The following is a 25,702-nucleotide window of genomic DNA, read 5'->3' on the forward strand; positions in this document are numbered from 1 at the left end:
CATACGAGAAATTCCTTCCCCAAATTAAGAGCTATGTTAGATACTGGTAGATTTCTCTTGGCCAAGAATGCTGTTTTTGCCTGTGCTAGTCTGCTTTTGATGTCCACCTTGCTGCCTAGGAAGTAGAATTCCTTAACTTCATCTACTTAGTAACCATCAATCCTGATGTTAAGTTTCTCGCTGTTCACATTTCTGCTACATCTCAGTGCTTTCGTCTTTCTTCGATTTACTCTCAATCCATATTCTGTACTTATTATACTGTTCATTCCATTCAGCAGATCATGCAGTTCTTCTTCTCTCTCTTTCAGGACGGCAATATCATCAGCGATTCTTATAATTGAATCTTGAATTTTAATCCCACTCCTGAATCTTTCTTTTGTTTCCATCATTGCTTCTTCGATATACAGATTGTACAATAGCGGCGAAAGACTACGTCCCTGTCTTATACCCATTTTAATCCAAGCGCTCCGTTCTTGGTCGTTCACTCTTATTATTTTCCCTTGGGTCTTGTACATATTGTGTATCACCCGTCTTTTCCTATGGCTTACCACTATTTTTCTTAGGATTCCGAACAACTTGCACCATTTTACATCGTCAAACGCTTTTTCCAGGTCGATAAATCCTATGAACGTATCTTGGTTTTTCTTTAGCCTTGCTTCCATTATCAGCCTATCTGGTGCCTTTACCTTTCCTGAAGCCAAAGTGATCGTCATGTAACACGTCCTCACTTTTCTTTTCCATTCTTCTGTATATTGTTCTTGTCAGCAACTTGGATGCATGAGCTGTTAAACTTATTTTGCGATAATTCTCGCACTTCTGGGCTCTTGCAGTCTTCGGAATTGTGTGGATGATATTTTTCCGGAAGTCAGATGGTACGTCACCAGACTCATACATTCTACATACCAACGTGAATAGTCGTTTTGTTGCCACATCTCCCAGTGATTTTTAGGAATTTTGATAAAATGTTATCTATCCCTTCTGCCTTATTTGATCTCAAGTCCTCCAGTGCTCTCTTAAATTCTGATCCTAATACTGGATCTTATATCTCTCCTAAATCCATTCCTGTTTCTTCTTCTCTCACATCACACAAATCTTCCCCCTCCTAGAGCCCTTCAAAGTTCTCTTTCCAACTGTCTGCTCTCCGCATTTAACAGTGGAATTCCCATTGCATTGTTAATGTTACCAGCCTTGCTTTTAATTTCACCGAAGGTCGTTTTTATTGTCCTATATGGAGCGTCAGTCCTTCCGGGAATCATTTCTTTTTCGATTTCTTCCCATTTTTCATGCAGCCATTTCGTATTATCTTCCCTGCACTTCCTATTTATTTCATTCCTCAGTGACTTGTATTTTTGTATTCCTAAATTTCGCTGAACATTTTTGTACTTCCTTTTTTCATCGATCAACTAAGGTCATCAGTCCCCTAGAACTTAGAACTACTTAAACCTAACTAACCTAAGGACATCACACTCATCCATGCCGGAAGCAGGATTCGAACCTGCGACCGTAGCGGTCACGCGGTTGCAGACTGAAGCGCCTAGAACCGCACGGCCACACCGGCCGGCTACTGAGCTATTCCTCATTGCTGTATCTACAGCCTTATGGAACTTCAAGCGTGTATTGTCATTCCTTAGTACTTCCGTATCTCCTTAGCATATTGATTCATCCTGATTAATCTCTTAAACTTCAATCTACTCTCTATAACTACTAAATTGTGATCTGAGTCTATATCTGCTCCTGGGTACGCCTTGCAATCCAGTATCTGATATCGGAATCTCTATCTGACAAGGATGTAATCTAACTGAAATCTCCCCGTATCACCTAGCCTTTTGCAAGTATACCTCCTCCTCTTTGTGGTTCTTGAACAGACTATTCGCTATTACGAGCTGAAGTTTGTTACAACACTCAATTAGTCTTTCTCGTCTCTCATTCTTTGTCCCAAGCCCATATTCACCAGTAACCTTTTCTTCTGCTACTCCCATACAACTGCTTTCCAGTGCTTCGTGACTATTAGATTTTCATCTCCTTTTTCGTATTGCATTACCTTTTCAGTATCCTCATATGCTTTGTCTCTTCATCTTCAGCTTGCGACGTCGCCGTGTATACCCGTACTGTCGTTGTCGGCGCTGGTTTGGTGTCGATTCTGATAAGGGAACCCTGTCCCTATTACTGAACTGTTCACAATAACTCACTTTCTCCCTTACCTTCCTATTCATAAAGAATTCTACTCCCGTTATACCATTTCCTGCTGCTGTTGATATCACTCTATACTCAATCGATCAGAACTCCTTGTCTTATTTCTATTTCACTTCACTGACCATTACTATATGTAGGTTGAACCCTTGCACTTCCAGTTTGAGATTATCTAGCTTCTCTACCGCGTTCAAGATTCTGACATTCCATGCCCCGACTCGTAGAACGTTATCTTTTGGTTGGTTATTCAATCTTTTTCTCAGGGTCACTTCCCCGTCGGCTGTCCCCTCCCGGAGATCCAAATGGGGGATTATTCTGGATTCTTTTGCCAATGGAGAGATCATCATGACACTTTTTCAGTTACAGGCCTCGTGTCCTGTGGATACACGTTATGAGTTTTTAATGCAGTGGTTTCCATTGCCTTCTGCTTCCTCATGCCGTTGACCGTTGCTGATTCTTCCCCTTTTAGGAGCAGTTTCCCGCCTCAAGAACAAGAGAGTCCTCTGGACCTCTGTCTGCTCTTCCGTCGTCTTTGACAAGGCCGTTGGTAGAATGAGGGTAACTTCTTATGTCGGAAGTCTTCGTCCGCCAATGCTGATTATTAATTAAATTTAAGCTGTAGCGCGTTTAGAGCCCGGGAGCGAGGTCGTTTTCATCACTAATGAAAGACGCTATCCCCATTCTTTTTGTTTTCGATATTGTTCGTTGCATTTGTTCAGTGCGGATGTCCCATGACAGCCGTTCAAGTTCAGTGTTCAGCCGTTGACTAAGTTTTTTATTACAGAGGGCAGATAACCCTCTGACCGAACACGCTGAGCTACCGTGCCGGCTTGATCATTGCTGATTCTTCCCCTTACCCAAAGACCAAACGTGCAATACATGTATAATGTTGCTATCAACGTTTCTGCTTGCTAACAGTGTTTCACTGCTATATATTTCACATCTATTTACATATTATATATGTTAATAAGTACATTGACATATGCGTCCAAAGGTGTTTATCACAGTAACATGTAAAAATTTGAAGGAAATCGGTGAAGCTCTTTTCCAGATTTGTGGTAACGATGCGGGAAACATCGTTCTATACAGGATGAGTCACTAAATATTGCCGCCTAGAATAACTGCGAAAGTATGATAGTAGCTGAAAAGTTTGTGGACAAATGTTGCATGGGACAACGGGGGCCATAATATGACGTTGGTTTCTTGTTACAAGGTGGGGTCGCGTCACAGATATGAAGGTCAACTTTGTTTTTCTTTCTTTTTTGTTTAATGGGGTGCTGTAGCTTGGTACTTATTTTCTGATAGTGGCTATCAAGGCGAATTAAATAATTTATAACAGTAAGGTCTTTGAAGGTCAACGAAGGTCGAAAAGGTAGCATGAACGTCCATTTACAGAAGGTGTTCGAAGTGATGATCATTGGTATCAATGTAGTGCTGCAATCTTCTTATCATGGATTGAGTGATATTCCTTAACACTTCGGCACAAATCGAAGCACATGCTCCGACAAGTCTCTCTCGTATATCGTCCAAATTGTAAATATTCGCCGAATACTGCGTATCCCTCTAAAGTGCCATTGACATGTAAACACCATTCGATAGTTTCGCAATACAACATTAATAGGAACGGTAAGACTAGTATCGTCGGATCAAGCGAATGTCAATGATGTATTCCTTCGAAGAACAAATCGATATGCTTCTCATTTATTGAGAATGCTAACAAAATTCAGTGAGAGCTAGGGGCTTATACACTGAAAGATATCCTCAACTTACTCACCCTAGACATCGTACATTTAAATATGTCTATGATAAATTGAGAACAACTGGATCTTTAACGCATTGGGAACATATCTGGAAAAGGAAAGTTACTAATGAGGAAACGGAAATTGGTACCCTTGCCGCTGTGGTTCGAGATCCTTGTGTTAGTTCGCGTCAAATCGCAAGGGAATCTGGCAGAGTAGTGTTGTTCGTGTTCTGCATAGCCATAAATATCATCCTTACCATATCAGTCTCCACGAAGAATTAACTGGTACGGATTGTATGCATCGCGTTGAATTCTGCCGATGGGCTCAACTTCAGATTCAGAGGGATGACACATTTATTAATTTGATTTTATTTACTGACGAGGCTCCATTCACGAACCATGGAAATCTTAATTTGCATAACTTGCATTATTGGGCAGCTGAAAATCCATGTTGGCTGCGGCAAGTTGCACACCAAAAACCGTGGTCGGTGAATGTATGGTGTGGGATTCTAGAGGAGAGAATTATAGGACCCCATTTTACCGAAGGAAATCTTAATGGAAGGAAGTACACCACATTCCTGCAAGAAACATTAGATCTGTTATTGGAAAATTTTTTTTGGAAATTTGTGGTAAGGCCTTATGGTACCAAACTGCTGAGGTCATCGGTCCCTAAGCCTACACACTACTAACTTACGCTAAGGACAACACACACACCCATGCCTGAGGGTGGACTCGAACCTCCGACGGGAGGAGCCGCGCGGACCGTGACAATATGCCTAAGACCGCGCGGCTACCCCGCGCGGCTGTTATTGGAAGAAATGCTTTTAGGAACAAGGAACAGAATGTGGTATGAGCACGTTGAGTGTCCGGCACATTTTCCACTGATGGCTAGAAATGAGTTGCAGAGACAATTCTCAAATCGTTGGATTGGACTCGGAGTAGATGTGTCGTGGCCGGCTCGTCTGCCAGACTTGACGACTCTGGATTTTTTCTTGTGGGGATTCGCAAAAGACATTGTTTATAAAGACATTCCAACTACACCTGAAGATATGAGAGAGAGAAACTCCTATCATACTTTTGCAGTTATTATTGGTGGCAATAGTGGTGGTGTGTACAGCAATCTGGACCACCACCTCTGAACGTCTCACTGTATGGTGGTACAACATGCAATGTGTGGTTTTCATGAACAATAAAAAGGGCAGAAACGATGTTTATGTTGATTTCTATTCAAATCTTCTGTATAGGTTCCGGAACTCTCGGAATCGAGGTGATAATAGCTTTTTTTTATGTGTGTCCATTAATCTATGGATCGACACCTTAAGTTGTTGAAATGATATCTTTGCCTTGTCATCATGTTTATCTCCCCCCATGAACCATGGACCTTGACGTTGGTGGGGAGGCTTGCGTGCCTCAGCGATACAGATGGCCGTACCGTAGGTGCAACCACAACGGAGGGGTATCTGTTGAGAGGCCAGACAAACATGTGGTTCCTGAAGAGGGGCAGCAGCCTTTTCAGTAGTTGCAGGGGCAAAAGTCTGGATGATTGACTGATCTGGCCTTGTAACATTAACCAAAACGGCCTGGCTGTGCTGGTACTGCGAACGGCTGAAAGCAAGGGGAAACTACAGCCGTAATTTTTCCCGAGGACATGCAGCTCTACTGTATGATTAAATGATGATGGCGTCCTCTTGGGTAAAATATTCCGGAGGTAAAATAGTCCCCCATTCGGATCTCCGGGCGGGGACTACTCAAGAGGACGTCGTTATCAAGAGAAAGAAAACTGGCGTTCTACGGATCGGAGCGTGGAATGTCAGATCACTTAATCGGGCAGGTAGGTTAGAAAATTTAAAAAGGGAGATGGATAGGTTAAAGTTAGATATAGTGGGAATTAGTGAAGTTCGGTGGCCCTTTTGGTCAGGTGATTACAGGGTTATAAATACAAAATCAAATAGGGGTAATGCAGGAGTAGGTTTAATAATGAATAAAAAAATAGGAGTGCGGGTTAGCTACTACAAACAGCATAGTCAACGCATTATTGTGGCCAAGATAGACACAAAGCCCATGCCTACTACAGTAGTACAAGTTTATATGCCAACTAGCTCTGCAGATGATGAAGAAATAGATGAAATGTATGACGAGATAAAAGAAATTATTCAGGTAGTGAAGGGAGACGAAAATTTAATAGTGATGGGGGACTGGAATTCGTCAGTAGGAAAAGGGAGAGAAGGAAACATAGTAGGTGAATATGGATTGGGGGGAAGAAATGAAAGCGGAAGCCGCCTTGTAGAATTTTGCACAGAGCATAACTTAATCATAGCTAACACTTGGTTCAAGAATCATGAAAGGAGGCTGTATACATGGAAGAAGCCTGGAGATACTGACAGGTTTCAGATAGATTATATAATGGTAAGACAGAGATTTAGGAACCAGGTATTAAATTGTAAGACATTTCCTGGGGCAGATGTAGATTCTGACCACAATCTATTGGTTATGAACTGCAGATTGAAACTGAAGAAACTGCAAAAAGGTGGGAATTTAAGGAGATGGGACCTGGATAAACTGAAAGAACCAGAGGTTGTAGAGAGTTTCAGGGAGAGCATTAGGGAACAATTGACAGGAATGGGGGAAAGAAATACAGTAGAAGAAGAATGGGTAGCTCTGAGGGATGAAGTGGTGAAGGCAGCAGACGATCAAGTAGGTAAAAAGACGCGGGCTAATAGAAATCCTTGGGTAACAGAAGAAATATTGAATTTAATTGATGAAAGGAGAAAATATAAAAATGCAGTAAATGAAGCAGGCAAAAAGGAATATAAACGTCTCAAAAATGAAATCGACAGGAAGTGCAAAATGGCTAAGCAGGGATGGCTAGAGGACAAATGTAAGGATGTAGAGGCTTGTCTCACTAGGGGTAAGATAGATACTGCCTACAGGAAAATTAAAGAGACCTTTGGAGAGAAGAGAACCACTTGTATGAATATCAAGAGCTCAGATGGCAACCCAGTTCTAAGCAAAGAAGGGAAAGCAGAAAGGTGGAAGGAGTATATAGAGGGTTTATACAAGGGCGATGTACTTGAGGACAATATTATGGAAATGGAAGAGGATGTAGATGAAGATGAAATGGGAGATAAGATACTGCGTGAAGAGTTTGACAGAGCACTGAAAGACCTGAGTCAAAACAAGGCCCCGGGAGTAGACAACATTCCATTAGAACTACTGATGGCCTCAGGAGAGCCAGTCATGACAAAACTCTACCATCTGGTGAGCACGATGTATGAGACAGGCGAAATACCCTCAGACTTTAAGAAGAATATAATAATTCCAATCCCAAAGAAAGCAGGTGTTGACAGATGTGAAAGTTACCGAACTATCAGTTTAATAAGTCACAGCTGCAAAATACTAACGCGAATTCTTTACAGACGAATGGAAAAACTGGTAGAAGCCGACCTCGGGGAAGATCAGTTTGGATTCCGTAGAAATGTTGGAACACGTGAGGCAATACTGACCTTACGACTTATCTTGGAAGAAAGATTAAGAAAAGGCAAACCTACGTTTCTAGCATTTGTAGACTTAGAGAAAGCTTTTGACAATGTTGACTGGAATACTCTCTTTCAAATTCTGAAGGTGGCAGGGGTAAAATACAGGGAGCGAAAGGCTATTTATAATTTGTACAGAAACCAGATGGCAGTTATAAGAGTCGAGGGGCATGAAAGGGAAGCAGTGGTTGGGAAAGGAGTGAGACAGGGTTGCAGCCTCTCCCCGATGTTATTCAATCTGTATATTGAGCAAGCAGTAAAGGAAAAAAAGAAAAATTTGGAGTAGGTATTAAAATTCATGGAGAAGAAGTAAAAACTTTGAGGTTCGCCGATGACATTGTAATTCTGTCAGAGACAGCAAAGGACTTGGAAGAGCAGTTGAACGGAATGGACAGTGTCTTGAAAGGAGGATATAAGATGAACATCAACAAAAGCAAAACGAGGATAATGGAATGTAGTCAAATTAAGTCGGGTGATGCCGAGGGAATTAGATTAGGAAATGAGGCACTTAAAGTAGTAAAGGAGTTTTGCTATTTAGGGAGTAAAATAACCGATGATGGTCGAAGTAGAGAGGATATAAAATGTAGACTGGCAATGGCAAGGAAAGCGTTTCTCAAGAAGAGAAATTTGTTAACATCGAATATAGATTTAGGTGTCAGGAAGTCGTTTCTGAAAGTATTTGTATGGAGTGTAGCCATGTATGGAAGTGAGACATGGACGATAACTAGTTTGGACAAGAAGAGAATAGAAGCTTTCGAAATGTGGTGCTACAGAAGAATGCTGAAGATAAGGTGGGTAGATCACGTAACTAATGAGGAGGTATTGAATAGGATTGGGGAGAAGAGAAGTTTGTGGCACAACTTGACTAGAAGAAGGGATCGGTTGGTAGGACATGTTCTGAGGCATCGAGGGATTACAAATTTAGCATTGGAGGGCAGCGTGGAGGGTAAAAATCGTAGAGGGAGACCAAGAGATCAATACACTAAGCAGATTCAGAAGGATGTAGGTTGCAGTAGGTACTGGGAGATGAAGAAGCTTGCACAGGATAGAGTAGCATGGAGAGCTGCATCAAACCAGTCTCACGACTGAAGACCACAACAACAACAACATGTTTATCTATGCATTACCATCTTTGGGAATCAGTAATGTGATTGAAAATGGGCTTATAACCAGAAACCCAGGTTGTGCAATAACATTAATAATTAAATTGTGGAACAAGGCCAAAAACAGTTTTGTTTAGTTAATTTACAATGTTTCACCAAGAACCCACAGTTGATTCTGTTAATAAGTACTGTTTTGTTTGTGGTCTATGTTGTTGAGAAATGAGCAATATAAAAGCAGGTCCCATGTAGTCGACTGCACTGCCATTTAAATGCGGCACGTTCGCTGTTTTCCTCTCTTCCCTGTATCGACCGGCCAAGCGCAACAGGCACAAACTGACATATGGGTCCTGTACGACACAATCCATGCATGTTTGCATGCCTACATTCAATATTCTGACGGTTATACTCGTTACTGACGTACCAACATTTCACATCTGCAAAGGCTTTCCACGGATTTATATTAACCTATGATCTTGCTAGGTTAATAATTCATGTATGTTTCCTAGACCAATGTATTCCCGAAATTTATATTACTTATTTATTGGTGTTGGGATGTTATTTTGGTCAGCGTATATGTTTCGAATAACACCAACAGATTGTTGAGCTTGTCGTCATCTCACTGACCGCTCGCTAAATAATATTGTCACATGCTTTCACTTCATGTGACAACATATGCAAATATACGAGTATATGGATATTTACTGCAAATATTGATATCCACATTATGGGTTTCTAAGGGCTTTTTCTTCGATGTTTTGTAATATATGTCCATTGGTCCCACCGACACATATTCTAACCTTAAAAACCGGAAATCATGAAACGCTATCACTTGCTCTCCGCAACCTACACCATTCCAACCCCACGCACTACGCTTTGTAAAATTTTGAACGCAAGTTGTAGGTTTCTTAGGCATGGAACAGCTTCAGAATATTGTTAACACATTCAGTCAGTGGTTACGGATTGATTTTTGTTTCTCTGACTACCGGACATTATCATTGGTGGTGGAGGCTCGCAGTGGGACCCTAGCCGGCCGTGGTGGCCGATAGGTTCTACGCGCTTCAGTCTGGAACCGCGCGACCGATATGGTCGCAGGTTCGAATCCTGCCTCGGGCATGACTGTGTGTGATGTCCTTAGGTTAGTTAGGTTTAAGTAGTTCTAAGTTCTAGGGGACTGATGACCACAGATGTTAAGTCCCATAGTACTCAGAGCCATTTGAACCATTTGGTGGGACCCTATTTTCTGGTTCGGCTTAGTCTCGCCTCATTCTAGTAATTTCAGTTAGCTACTAATTTCCATCCTAACGCCCCAGAATGTTTAAACTGTTGTTGTTCAAAAAATTTAATGATTAGGTTAAATCAGAAACTATTGTGAGATTTCGTGCAATTTTCAGGATAGGACCATTGGGGGGTAAAGTGAGGGAGTCAAACAATAGTGCCCAGCCTTTAGATCTAATGACGATTTGACAGTACGAAGCCTGAGACAACAACAGGAGACAGTGACAGTGAACGGGAGCGAAGGGAGTGAGTGACTATGCAAAAAAAAAAAAAAAAAAAAAAAAAAAAAAAAAAAAAATTCCAAGCGTACTCCCTCCAGAACGATACATTGGATATAAAACATACACTCCTGGAAATGGAAAAAAGAACACATTGACACCGGTGTGTCAGACCCACCATACTTGCTCCGGACACTGCGAGAGGGCTGTACAAGCAATGATCACACGCACGGCACAGCGGACACACCAGGAACCGCGGTGTTGGCCGTCGAATGGCGCTAGCTGCGCAGCATTTGTGCACCGTCGCCGTCAGTGTCAGCCAGTTTGCCGTGGCATACGGAGCTCCATCGCAGCCTTTAACACTGGTAGCATGCCGCGACAGCCTGGACGTGAACCGTATGTGCAGTTGACGGACTTTGAGCGAGGGCGTATAGTGGGCATGCGGGAGGCCGGGTGGACGTACCGCCGAATTGCTCAACACGTGGGGCGTGAGGTCTCCACAGTACATCGATGTTGTCGCCAGTGGTCGGCGGAAGGTGCACGTGCCCGTCGACCTGGGACCGGACCGCAGCGACGCACGGATGCACGCCAAGACCGTAGGATCCTACGCAGTGCCGTAGGGGACCGCACCGCCACTTCCCAGCAAATTAGGGACACTGTTGCTGCTGGGGTATCGGCGAGGACCATTCGCAACAGTCTCCATGAAGCTGGGCTACGGTCCCGCACACCGTTAGGCCGTCTTCCGCTCACGCCCCAACATCGTGCAGCCCGCCTCCAGTGGTGTCGCGACAGGCGTGAATGGAGGGACGAATGGAGACGTGTCGTCTTCAGCGATGAGAGTCGCTTCTGCCTTGGTGCCAATGATGGTCGTATGCGTGTTTGGCGCCGTGCAGGTGAGCGCCACAATCAGGACTGCATACGACCGAGGCACACAGGGCCAACACCCGGCATCATGGTGTGGGGAGCGATCTCCTACACTGGTCGTACACCACTGGTGATCGTCGAGGGGACACTGAATAGTGCACGGTACATCCAAACCGTCATCGAACCCATCGTTCTACCATTCCTAGACCGGCAAGGGAACTTGCTGTTCCAACAGGACAATGCACATCCGCATGTATCCCGTGCCACCCAACGTGCTCTAGAAGGTTTAAGTCAACTACCCTGGTCAGCAAGATCTCCGGATCTGTCCCCCATTGAGCATGTTTGGGACTGGATGAAGCGTCGTCTCACGCGGTCTGCACGTCCAGCACGAACGCTGGTCCAACTGAGGCGCCAGGTGGAAATGGCATGGCAAGCCGTTCGACAGGACTACATCCAGCATCTCTACAATTGTCTCCATGGGAGAATAGCAGCCTGCATTGCTGCGAAAGGTGGATATACACTGTACTAGTGCCGACATTGTGCATGCTCTGTTGCCTGTGCCTATGTGCCTGTGGTTCTGTCAGTGTGATCATGTGATGTATCTGACCCCAGGAATGTGTCAATAAAGTTTCCCCTTCCTGGGACAATGAATTCACGGTGTTCTTATTTCAATTTCCAGGAGTGTAATTCGGATCAGAATTATAGAGCATTTGTTAATTTATGTCCGAATGACTTTACACGAAAAACGAATCGATGTGAATCTACAAATACGAAAACGGAAGAAAACTCTATTTTTTAAGCCTTAGCAATTTTTTTAATATCTTTGGGTAAACTTCGAGGTGGCAAAGCTGAAATTTGTAACCCTCGAAGAAACGCAACGCACCAATTGACAGATCTTTTGAGAACACAGCAATTGCCATAACCCGATTTGCCAGAAACTTCACTCAATAGAAGAGGGTTCAAAATAAGAGAACACGTGTCTCAGTTTATCGTAAATACTTGACTGTTCCTGGAAAAAGGACAGACTTTCCGAGGTATTTCTCTGGTAGTCTGTGCCATTTAGGAGACGGCATTCTGAGACACGGTAGCACAATGATTAGCACACTTAACCTTTCACCCTGTGTTCGAAACCAACTTATCACTTTCGTTTTTCATTTATATACCCATTTCCGTAAAATATTACTACACGAACGTTTCTCAGTGGATATTGATATAACGTTGTCCTTCTTTCTGTACTAATTGTTATGTCACAAGAATTATTTTTTTTTTAAATGAGAAAACTATTTGAAATTATTTCCGGTGAATTTGCTGCGGTGTATCTTGATTCATAATGAACTGCAAGTGCCAGTTTTCGGAAAAGTGGTCCGTTGTGCATCGTCTGCAGCGAAATTATGCCAACGCTTGGAATATTCACCAGTGTTAACGACGTTTCTTTCCTGCGTCAGATTCATACGAAGAAATGTCACTGTGGCAAAGCTGCCTTTGTGCGATGGTCATGTTGTTCGCCATATCTGTATTTCGAACGTTTCTACGATCGGTCTTCCTGAAGAATAAAAAAACGAAATGTAATAATTAATATAAGAAAAGATGTGAGAATATAATAATATTAGAATTTAATAAGATTGTAGCTCCTCAACGTACATCACAAACACACACACACACACGCACACACACACACACACACACACACACACACACACACACGTCTGTGCGACTGACTGTGAAATCCACTTATAATTTTACAATTAATATAACGCCCTCGTATCCCACTATTTTATAAGAAACACTCGTATAGTAACCTTCTACGGACTTGGGTAGATAAATGAAAACAATAAAAATAAAATAAAAGCAATAAGCGGGTTTCGAACACTGGCCGCAAAGTAAATAAGCTGTGACGCTAACCACTGAGCTTCCATTCCGCCTGCTGATATCGTGCGGTAAGCGATTCCTAAATTACGTCGAAAATACCTTGAAAACTTGGACCGTCTTTTTTTGAGAAACGGTTGGGTATCTGCGGACATTCCAAGACTCGTATTCGTTTATTTTGACTCCTCTTCCACTGAAAAAAGTTCCCGGGAAATTGGGTAATGGCACTTGTCGTGGTGTCCTTTTGAGTCTCGTTCCTGCTCGCTATTTTGGCTATTAAGGCTGTGGAAGAACATGTTGTAGGCACGGCCTGAACGTGCGCGGTGTGAGGCAGTGGTTGTTTTCCGGTTGTTTCCGCAGCCGCGCGGGATTAGCCGAGCGGTCTAAGGCGCTGTTGTCATGGACTGTGCGGCTGATCCCGGCGGAGGTTCGAGTCCTCCCTCGGACATGGGTGTGTGTGTGTGTTTGTCCTTAGGATAGTTTAGGCTAAGTTGTGTGTAAGCTTACGGACTGATGATCTTAGCAGTTGAGTCCCATAAGATTTCACACACATTTGAACATTCTGTTCCCGCAGTGGTGAGCACGGCGGAGGAGCCGCTGGCGCTGTGGGTGAGCAACATGTACGGCCCCATCGGCGTGGCTGCGGGCGCCGGCGTCGGCCTGATGCGCGTCTTCCTGGCCGACCCCGACGTCAAGGCGGACCTGGTGCCCGTCGACCTGGTCACCAACGCCACCATCGCCTGTGCCTGGGACACCTGGTGACAGCCCCACACTCTCTCTGACACCCTTTCTGCTGACTGATTATGATAATAAGCTTCTACATCCAGTTAAATACAGGATAATTCTAAATTGATTATGACTATTAATGCGTAATATACAGCGAGAGTGACACCATCAGACTATAGCATGCCGGCGTCCCCTGGAAACGTTATCAATAACGATAACGGCCAATCCTTCCAGCAGCGGAAACCTTGGAAGAAGGTAACAAATAGGCACTTCTCAGAGCCAGTCCTGACGATTGTAAGCCTAAACGTCGAGGGAATTACAAGCAACAAACAAGACATCTTATCGGAACTCTGCCAGACTCATAAATGGGATGTGTTATGCATTCAACAAACCCACAGAGCCGCAGAAGCAAAAATACCTGAAATACAAGGAATGCGACTGGCTGTGGAAGCGCTACATCCTAAACACGGCAGTTCCATATTCGTTATAGCTGAGATGACGGTGACTTCTGTCAGAAAATGTACAGCCAATAATATCGAAATACTAATAGCTGAAATTAACCTCCAGGAAAAAAAATTGCTTTCACCCCGCCCAAAAAGCTTCACAAACCAAAACACCAAATTCATTGTAGGAGATTTTAACTGCCACAGCACCACTTGGGGGTATAGTGAAACAGACGGTAACGGGCACCTGTTGGAGGAAAGGCTGGAAACAAGAAACCTCACTATCCTCCATGATCCAAAACTTCCCCCCTCCTTCACAAGTAAAGTATGGAAACGTGCATATAGCCCTAACAACTGCATTAACAGCTCAAACATAAATGACTGCTGTACTAAAGTAGTATGTCATCCAGTAGGTATACAGGTGTATACAGCAGTCAAGACCACTACAGTACCGTTTCGCAGAAGATTTAATTTTAAAAAGGTCAACTGGAAAACTTTCGCAGACGAACTGGATAAAGCCATAGTAAACCTCACCCGAACCCCAGAGAACAACCAGTCATTTGTGCGAATGCTACAGAGAATCTCCAGACACCATGAGGCTGCCGACAGTAGTACATCCCTGGTATCTCACACGACTCCAGGCATCTCCTAGCCAAGTACGAAGAATTATACCAATAGAATCCCTTTAATCAAGAAAAAATAGCATGTCGTGCGACTTTGATGGAAATGATATGTGAAGCTCGGCAAAACAGATGGATGGAGACCCTGAAGAGGATGGATATGACACATAGCAGCAAAATACCCTAGAATCGTATTAAAAAAACTTGACAGAGACCCAAATCGTCCCGAACAGTCTACCGCGGTAACACCTAATCCAGTGGCTCATCAACTGCTCCTGAATGGAAAGACTAAGATAAAACAATAGAAAGTAAAAATGAACAGACCTTTAGAATGAGAAACTGATAGGTTTTTAACACCTTTTACAACGATGGAATTCAACAACGGTCTCAGCAATATGAAAAGCAGCAAAACAGATTGGGTGGATGACATGTGCATGGAGCAGATCAAACACTTTGGACTGGGCACAAAGAACTGGTCCTGCGACTTTTCAATCACTGTCGCAAAACATGTAATATCCCCAACATGTGGAGGAAGGCAAGGATAGTGGCACTCCTGAAACCCGGGAAGAGTATCATGTACTAGCGAAATACCGTGCTTAACAGAACACACAGAGGAAGGACACGAAAATAAAAAGATAGCAGGGCTAGCCCTGGTCGACCTAAGCTCTGCATATGATACAATTAACCACAGGCTACTGCTCCAGAACCTCTATAATGAACGATCAATTTGTTAAGATTATCGAGACCCTATTACAAAATAGACAATTTTATGTTGCCCTCAATAGGCAAAAGGGCAGATTAGAAAAAATTGTCCGGCCCAAGGAAGCGTTTTGGCGCCCTCCCTATTTAATCTGTGTACCAACGACCAACCGATTACTAAGCATAGGAAAAATTTTCTTAAGCGGATGACCTGGCAATTACAGCACAGGGGAGAACCTCTGAGGATGTAGAACAGAAGCTGGAGAAAGCTCTTAGAGAAATGTCAAACTATTATAAACACAACTTTTTTAAGCCAAACCCGTCCAAAACACATGTCAGAGTCTTCCACCTTCGATCCAGGCAAGGTAACCGTAAACTTAAGGTCTCTTGGAATAATACCACATTGGAGCATAGATCTCTGACATACAAGTACCATCGTAAAAAGACGTGACAGAAGGTAAGTGCCATAATTATTATTCTGCGGAAACTAAACAGCAAATGGGGTGCTAAACCTTCAATATTAAGAACCACCGCACAAGCGTTATGCTTCTCTACAGCCGAATATGCCTGTCCAGTATGGTCCAGATCAACTCATGCAAAGAAGGTTGACATAATTCTTAATGAAATAAGTCGAATAACAACGCGATACATGAAACCTACTTCCCTACCAAAACTACATAGAGCTGCCGGGTTTGTGAATCCCAACTCTCGAAGAACATCAGAGGCTCAGACAAATTATTGACGATCGGCATCCCTGGGCGACTGAAATCCCGTAAAAGGTTCTTAGCCACCACAACAGAAGAACCACCAGCTGACTACCCATCTGCACCGGAAGTGCCCAGCTGATTCAGTACAAACTGGAAGACATGGAGGACACTGAACCGAATAAGGACAGGGGTTGCCCAGTGAAGACAAATATTATTAGGTGGGGTCTTGGAACCACGGATGATAAGTGTGACTGTGGCGCTGTGCAGGACATGGAGCATCTGCTCGCCTGCCTAAACTGCCCTTATAGGTGCAACCCTGGAGATTTATAGCTGGACATGAAAGAAGTCTTGGACGTGGCCCTATACTGGGCTGAAAGATTGTGAACTGGTTTCCGGACGTGAAAAGCGATAAGAATGAGAGAGAATGTAAAAGGAAGTCCAAAATTTCGATCTGTGTACAAGCACAGTGAGTCAGAACTCAGTACACGCTCGATGATGCATTAAGTGAAGGGATCTGTGTCATAAGTGAAAGGAGGTATAAGAGGTATTTGTTGTGTTATAATTTAACACCTGTCGTTCTGACATCAAAGTGTAGAGAAGATTTTGTCTGCGATAAAACCAAACACGTCCATCTACCACGAACATTCTAAGATCATCATCATCATCACCATAATCATCATCATCATCATCATCATCACCACCATCATCATCATCATCTTTGGGTTACACATATTTGCCTTTTCCAAAATCAAACAATTTGAACCTCATCACACATTCTTCTTCGTGGTCTTCCTACTCCTTTTCTACCATTGGGTCGTTCTTCATAGATTTTCCTTAGTATTCAACCTTGATACATATGTAGTAGATGATCATGCCATTCCTTTCTGTATTGTTGGATCTTTTCCACTATTTGTAGAACATTTAGCTCCTCTCTTATCTCACTGTTTTTCTTGTGATCTTTTGCTTTGAATCCAACCAACCAACCAAACGTCTTAGAAGTCTCTCCTCAGCCACATCAATTCTCTGTAATTGTTTTTTCACTGAAGTCCATACTTTGGATATGGAGAGCAGCGAATGCAGCGTCATGGCGTTATAAAATTTGAATACTGTCTCTCTCCTGCTTTTATTCAGGAGCGTTCTTTTAATCGTACCTAGCGTTTGGAAGTAACTTCGTAGCTTCTTTTTTCCAAGAACATTATTATAAGTATGAGATATCACAGCCCAGGTAACTGTCTACATGTTCTTGTTCCAAAATGTAGTTCTTTATTATGATTTTAGCTTTAAGATGTTATTTTCCACAAAAGGTCATAACTTTTATGGATACAGTTAGAATATTGTTGTTTTGCCATTATATGTAATTACCATTAAGTTCATTGAAGTTTGTCTTCCATAGCCACAAGTACAACCTGGCTCATTGAAGGTTGTCTTCCATAGCCACAAGTACAACCTGGCCATCTGCAGAAGGCAGTGAGCTAAAAACTGTACATCTTGCGCTAAATATATGCGAGGTTTGTACGCACTGACGTTTGAGAGCATAAACACCCTCCTCCACCACAATGTTTCCACTAAACTTATCAGGTGTAAAAAAAAATCCTGACGATCACACAAACTCGCAGTCTTGAAGCGCGCCGTACTCCGACTCCAGCATAGCCCTGTTTGCACTGGCTGGGGGAGAAGCCCACATCCGCGCCGGTCATGTCCGTCCATACCACGCTATGCAACTATCGGAAACAAAAAGTTGATCTGTCGGTAATTTGAGGCGCAATTGGGTTTTTAAAAGTACTATATAGTTCCTAAATTGGTTCTCTCCACCACATTCGGTCGGAGGGAGGAATGTTCTACTGTGTGATGGAATAGAGACAACAGCAAATACCACTGCAAGACAGAGTCCGCTGTGATGTTCAAAAATGGTTCTGAGCACTATGGGACTTAACATCTGAGGTCATCAGTCCCCTAGAACTTAGAACCACTTAAACGTAACTAACCTAAGGACATCACACACATCCATGCCCGAGGCAGGATTCGAACCTGCGACCGTAGCGGTCGCGCGGTTCCAGACTGTATCGCCTAGAACCGCTCGGCCACTCCGGCCGGTCCACTGTGATGTATTGAGAAGCACTAACTATGAAACACTTAAACCACGATCCAGTCCGCAACAATAAGCTGTCATGAGTAGGTGTCATTGATCGACATCAATTGGGAATCTGATGTCACACTTGGTTTTTCCAAACACTAGAGAATTCCTAACTTGATTCTCTCCACTACATTCAGAAGAAGGAGGAGGAGGTTGTGCTGTGTAATAGGATAGAGACAACAGCAAACACCACTGCAAGACATAGTCTACTGCGATGTATTGAGAGGCTCTAAACAAAAATTCAAACCACGGTCCAATCTGTAGTAGTAGCAGTTGTCGTTGCCAGATGTTGGAGATTATCAGTAAGTAGGGAATATGGCATCGCCACTATGTTTTTAAGTACTATACAATTTCTAAATTGGTTCTTTTCGCTACATTCGCAAGAATGAAAACTGTATTGCGGGATAGGATAGAGACTGCAGAAAATATCTCTGCAAGACAGGATCCACTGCATGACCCATTCCGTAGCAGTAGCTACCATGGGTAGATGTCGGAGATCGCTGAAACACTCACACATCCCGTGCACTAACCTCCCAGATATCCAAACACAGCACGCTCATCCACTTGTTCATGGCCCGCAATATCAGACAGGTCAGTGCAGTTTTTGTACCCGGCCCAGACTGAGCTAATTCGTTACTTCCAGTTCCAGACTCGTTATGACCGCCACTGCAGCCAGCTGGAGAGTACTGCGAAGAAAGCAGCTGCAGCTTGGACGTGTACAGTAGTTCTAAACAATTCCACCCGGACACTGGCCCACCAGTTTAAAAAAATCTATTTTACCCAATCCGAGGCAGCTATGTTGTTCACCATACACCTCGAATTTATTACGTGAAATGTAGATTTCTCCTTTTTATACGAGTTACTGCCGGATATAGAAGTAATCGGACCGTACACGCATTTTCACATCGCTAAAGTATCGTTACTTGTTGTGCTGCACAGGACTATGGCATAGGCTATATTCCCTCTAAGTATTATCTCACCAGGTAGAAAAATTTCTTATCTGTCATATACTGTATCACAGGATAAGAATATTAAACTCATTTTAGCTCATGATGGAGCTCTAAGATCTACCACAGTCACAGGGCGTCTGCTCACTTTGAGACTCTAAGGTAACTACACAGAGAAGTTGTAAATATAAGGTTTATACTATGTATCACTTTACAAATTCGGTAATGAATCTGATTTTATTACGATGGTCTTCTCTCCCTGTGTAGGCGAGAGATTCAAACATCGTTGAAAGATATCGTCCCAACGAAATAACGCCTAGCCATCACCCCCACCCGCGAGGTGGCATGTCACTGATATCAAATAAATAGGCCGATTACTTAAATCGTTCATGACAGTCACTTCGAATGACGAGACATTCTCTTTTCCAGTAGTCGGGTTACACTCGCCAGGTGGCTGAAATGGGAATCCCTGTAGGGGAAGACGATATTCTTTTCGAGGAATAGTATTGAGAACCGACATTTGAAACTGACCACAGATGGATTCTACCACCGGCATCATACATTACGTATAAGGATCGTGCTATTAAAAACACAGTCACAATGACTACGTTACCATGTCCTTGTTGCCTCACTAGTACTTTTGTAGCCCTGGTGATCTGAATGAACTTGCCCTAGTTAGTGGGTGAGACAAATACTGATAGGCCACTGGATCTCATGTTATTATTCTACCCGGTGAGAAGGAATGAGCTACAGCCTGCAAATGATTTCAGTGGATACTGGGGAAGATGGTGGAAACTGAAATGCAAATAAAAGCTTTATAAACTAGTACAAAGAGATTTTGAAATAAGCACAGCACAACGTGTTCTTAACCAAGGGCAGCCTCCACTGACATCGAGACAATTGCAGAATGCCGTACAGAAATAGCATTCACCAACAGCTACACAACTTTGAGAACAGTTCGGAGAGGGAATACTGAACAATGAGAATTACGTTTCAGCAACGAAAGAGGGTGTTGCGATGGGAGGGGGACGGCAGGAGGATCATATTCGGTGACTGTTACCGCATGGTTGGCATTAATGCCCTCCTGTAGTATAGCGAAATACACGCGATCGCCAAACGAAGTCTCGAAGCGTTCAGCCTTACCATCGCATGGCCAAGCGTACTTTATGGACAAAAGGCTGTCGAGGGCGAGACAGCAGCTAACGGACCTTCCAAGAATACATTCCAGAATCGGTCGGAGCGGCGTTGCTCAGGTGTTTTGTTAGCTGGTCAGTACCTCGCACTAGTGTGCCTACGATTGAAAAAAGTAGTTCCAGTGCAAATTGCTGGGTGTTCAGGCTGCTAGCTGTCGCCTGCTCAGCCACAGAACTGGCTGCTTAAATTTTGCACCACAGGTTTCCTAACCTGGCTCAGCCTGAGTTGTTCGGGTGGCAGGTCTTTCTAACCAAGAAGATGCTTGGTTTGAACGTGAATCAATTTACTGGCTGCCGCCATATTGAACAATATTGATTTTTCTCTGTGTGTAGAACTGTTATTATAAGGTTTCTGTCGTTTCTGTAGTTATTCAGAATCTCTAATTCGCGGTTGAATCTTTCGATACTGCCTAGCAAAACTGATATGCAAATTATGGTTAGAGCAGCGGTTTGTTCGTTATCGAAAGGTCCCGAGTCTGTCACCTGATTTCTTATTCTTTAAATACTTTTCCACTCGTCCGGTTTTCCGCGGCCGCCCAGGCGCTCCTGACTGGACGTGGCGTTCTTGGAAGGGTTCGTAACACGATGTGCTACAAAGTGCTTCATTTCCTGTATCTCGGCCGGCCGGTGTGGCCGAACGGTTCTAGGCGCTACAGTCTGGAACCGCGCGACCGCTAGGAGCACAGGTTCGAATCCTGCCTCGGGCATGGATGTGTGTGATGTCCTTAGGTTAGTTAGGTTTAAGTAGTTCTAAGTTCTAGGGGACTGATGACCACAGATGTTAAGTCTCATAGTGCTCAGAGCCATTTGAACCTGTATCTCTACTGCTAAACTCCTCCAACAACGTGTCCCACAAACATTTGCAGTTGCTAAACTTCTTCAGACACTCTGTAATCAAAGTTTAGGACGCCTTGCACTCTGTCATATTAGACCTATTTCAACACCGCTTCTTCCAGCGAGCTCTGATAACAAAGAACTTCTCTCGGGCGACACAATTTGTTATGTGAAGTGGTAGGGATGTGGGATGTCGGGTAGTTGGACACAACCAACCGCCCTACAAACGAAATAAATCTGTCGGTCGGCCAGTCCTACAATTTTTTGGTCGATCAGCCGATAAATGGGAGTGGGTGTAGGATCTATAAGATTCTTTTCCAGCACATACAACCTTTTTGATATTGTCATTTATGCTAGAGGTAGTGTGTAAGTGGTTGGATCTATGGCAACGGGCTGGTAAACTGCAATAGTGATACGGTGAAAGTTGCAGTGTGAGTCATTTGAGTTGGATCTGTTGCAGGCAGAAGCACAGTCAGCTGCCTAAGCAAGAACAAGTTGTTGCTGTGCCCAGCGTGTACAACCTGGTGTCTGGGATGCGGCACCCAGTCACGTGGAGGGACTTCATGCGCCACACGGAGTACGGCACCAACTTCCCTCCCAAGGCCGCCCTCTGGTACTACAGCCTCATTCTGTGCAGGAAGAAGTGGACGCACGACCTCTGCGCAATATTCCTCCACCTCGTTCCCGCAATTTTTGTGGATACCTTTCTGCGTTTAAGAGGCAAGAAACCCATGTAAGTATGCTTCTCCGGTCAATTCATGTCCAAGTGCTACAACGCTATGCAAGAAGCGAGATTGCTTGCATTACTAGCACACGACTGTTTTTTTCGAATTTTTTGTGTTCTAGCCAAAATTGATTACAGTGGACGAACAATTTAGTCCAAATATGTTATTTCATTCGATAGAAAAGTACCGTAGACGAGGACCAACACAAAAACATAACTGAAGCTGAAAATGTCCATGGTGCTTATAAATAAATTATACAAAAGTACACTAACTGTGAAAAGGATAAAATGTTTGATACAGCACTGAATGCAAATATTCGAGGCGTGTTTTTTAAGTAAGTACCCGGTCTTGCGCCCAGTGACTACCATCTGTTCCTGCGCTTGAAGAAACACCTGGGCGGTCAGCGTCTTCAAGACGATGACGAAGTCAAAACAGTGGTGATGCAGCGGTTAACAAGTCAGGCGGCGGACTTCTATGAGAAGGATATTCAAAAACTGGTACAACGTTATGACAAGTGCCTCAATATTGACGGAAATTATATAGAAAAGTAGATTAAGGTACAGGCTTTCATGTAAAAATAAAATTATTGAGATATTTTAGCACGTCTTGTTTTAATTTCAAAACGATACTTAAAAAACACGCCTCGTATCTTCAAGTTACTGACAGTTAACGAAGTCTTGACTCTGACGTGCAAATACTTTCCCACTGAGCAAATGGACGGCTACAGCAGAACCAACTCCGCCTTTGCCTGAACTATGGTTAACACTGATAATCCACGACAGAAAAGATGAGATTACTTGTAGTTTCTCAAAAACATAAATATGCTATCTCTAGCCATCCTGTATGTTTGAATAATTCAGGATATTCGATAGAGATGACAAGAAAAATCAAGTGAATGTAATAGGTTAATACTCACCCACTCCAGGAAGTAAGTCACGGTCAGAGAGCTGCCAAACTTGAAACGTATTCCGGGATTCTCCCACGTTTCTAGAAAACGCCGGGGAGACAATCTTATCGTCTGGTATAAAATTGACATGCAGAAGTTCTGGACGTTAAAATTTGATAAATAATCAGTTCTCTGCCATATATCGTTCACTGTTCAGAATTTTACTGAGCGTTAATATGTACTGTATGAAAGTTCCCAAGAATAAATTTTTGTAGACTCCTTCCCGTTTGCACATGACTTTAGAAGGACTACTTAGATTTCACAATGTAGCGCTTCTTACTTGAGGAAGACCTCAGACATTGACACACTATCTCTTGTTTCGTTGTGCCCATATACATATTGGAAATTATTAAATTATTATCTACGCATTTCATTTGCATGCAATGTTTAAAAAATTATTTCTGCTTCCAGGATGTAAAGTTTGTAGTTTTATTAGTTCTTTCATATTTTCTTCATTTATTGTATTTCTCTATTTACATTACTTATTCTTTTAATACTGTCTACTGGCATTTCACTTTCCAGCGAGCCTGAGCGCACACTGACATGTTACTAGTAAAATGTGACTGTATACAGAATTTTATGCACTGAAGTGTTTTTGCAAGAAAGGTTTGTTCCTCATGTACTTATGCTGCACCTATTGCATTTTGTGTTACTTTTTTTTTGTTATGGTTTTAGGGCGCAAAACTGCTAAAGTCATTAGCGCCCGGTCTGTGACTTAGGAAACAGTAAAAAAACGAAAACGGAAACTAGCAGCAATGGGAACGAAAGTCATAAAATTGGAGAAACTAAAAGCAGAAGGAAGGCTTAAAAATTCACTACAGAAGGGGGTTGGTTGTCCCAAAAAAAAACTTCAAATGACTGACGACATTTCACTGGCACGAATGAACTCTAGAACGCGATCGGCCGATCGCGTGTCATCTGCTAAAATTGACGATATATCAGGCGACAGCTGTAGACGGGCGCGTAACGGAGTAAAATAGGGGCACTCAATTAAAAGGTGTCTTACCGTCCACAACTGAGAGCAGTGGGGACAGAGTGGGGGAGGATCGCCGCTTAAAAGATGTCTATGGCTAAAAAGACAGTGCCCTATCCGGAGTCTAGTTAAAATGACCTCCTCCCGACGACGCGTTCGGGAGGAAGAGGTCCAAGCACAAGGAAGAGTTTTCACGTCCCGCAATTTATTTTGGGGAAGTGTCGACCAGTGCGCGTGCCATAAATGAACAACACGACGACATAAAACGCTCCGTAGATCGGCGACGGGAATCGATGGAATAGCTGGCCGAAGAAGAGAGACTGTAGCCTTGGCTGCAATATCGGCCGCCTCATTTCCGCTAATACCAACGTGTCCCGGGAGCCAGAGGAACGCCACCGAGACGCCCCCCAGGTGGAGCAAGCGCAGACAGTCCTGAATCCGGTGGACCAGAGGGTGCACAGGGTAAAGAGCTTGGAGACTGAGGAGAGAGCTGAGAGAATCGGAGCAGATAACGTACTGTATCCGCTGATGGCGGCGGATGTAGTGGACAGCCCGGAGAACAGCGTAAAGCTCCGCATTATAGACCGAACACTGGTCGGGAAGCCGAAAGTGATTTGGGGTGTCGCCAACAACATAGGCACTCCCTACACCTAACGATGTTTTCGAGCCATCGGTGTAAATAAATGTGGCTTCCGTCATTTGTGCACATAGAGCAGCAAATGCCCGACGATAGCCGGCCGGAGTGGCCGAGCGGTTAAAGGCGCTACAGTCTGGAACCGCACGACCGCTACGGTCGCAGGTTCGAATCCTGCCTCGGGCATGGATGTGTGTGATGTCCTTAGGTTAGTTAGGTTTAAGTAGTTCTAAGTTCTAGAGGACTTATGACCACAGCAGTTAAGTCCCATAGTGCTCAGAGCCATTTGAACCATTTTTGAAATGCCCGACGATAAACAAGTGAAGGGGTACCATCCTTGGGAAATCGACAAAGGTCACGGAGCAGGCAGATCCGGGGACGGAGCCAAGGCGGTGCTGTACCCCAAGTTGTCAAGAAGGTTTTAGGAAAGCGGAAGGAAAGAGAATGGAGCAGTTGACGGAAGCGGACTCCCGGTGGTAGTAGGGAGGAGGGGCGGCCTGCATACCCTACATCAAAGGAGGCGTCGAAAAATATGTCATGGGCTGGATTAGCAGGCATGGAAGACAGATGGCTGGCATAACGGCTCAGAAGGACTGCTCGCCGATTGGACAGCGGAGGTTCAGCAGTCTCAGCATAAAGGCTTTCCACAGGGCTGGTGTAAAAAGCTTCAGACACTAAACGTAATCCACAGTGGTGGATAGAGTTGAGACGCCGAAGAATAGGCCGAAGAATAGACGGCCGAGCAGAGGAGTAGACTATGCTTCCATAGTCCAATTTCGAGAGCACTAAGGCGCGATAGAGGCGGAGAAGGACCACTCGTTCCGCTCCCCAGGAGGTACCATTCAGGACACGGAGGGTGTTGAGGGATCGCAGACAGCGAGCCGAAAGATACGAAATGTGGGAGGACCAGCATAGTTCTCTGTCAAACATAAGACCCAAGAATTTAGCGACGTCTGAAAACGGAAGGTTGACAGGTCCTAGATGTAAGGAGGGTGGAAGAAACTCCTTGCGTCGCCAAAAATTAACACAAACGGTCTTACTGGGAGAAAAACGGAAGCCGGTTTCGATGCTCCAAGAGTGGAGGCGATCGAGACATCCTTGAAGACGTCGTTCAAGAAGGCTGGTCCGTTGAGAGCTGTAGTAGATCGCAAAATCGTCCACAAAGAGGGAGCCCGAGACATCAGGAAGGAGACAATCCATAATTGGATTGATGGCAATGGCAAACAGTACAACACTCAGCACGGAGCCCTGGGGTACCCCGTTTTCTTGGAAGAAAGTACGGGAGAGAGTAGTGTTCACCCGCACCCTAAATGTGCGCTCTGCCATAAATT

At 43.9% G+C, this 25,702-nt stretch overlaps 1 protein-coding gene across 1 annotated transcript in view; it reads left to right on the plus strand.

Annotated features, from left to right (window-relative positions):
• The window catches only part of LOC126100549 (fatty acyl-CoA reductase wat-like), a 212,838-nt gene that overhangs the window by 129,794 nt on the left and 57,342 nt on the right, over positions 1 to 25,702 (plus strand). The window contains exons 6-7 of the mRNA XM_049911167.1: positions 13,365 to 13,548; positions 21,554 to 21,826. Coding sequence (XP_049767124.1) covers positions 13,365 to 13,548; positions 21,554 to 21,826 — 457 coding nt within the window. The remainder of the gene's footprint in view (positions 1 to 13,364; positions 13,549 to 21,553; positions 21,827 to 25,702) is intronic.

Source organism: Schistocerca cancellata, chromosome 9 (assembly GCF_023864275.1).
Source record: "Schistocerca cancellata isolate TAMUIC-IGC-003103 chromosome 9, iqSchCanc2.1, whole genome shotgun sequence".
Taxonomy (NCBI): domain Eukaryota; kingdom Metazoa; phylum Arthropoda; class Insecta; order Orthoptera; family Acrididae; genus Schistocerca; species Schistocerca cancellata.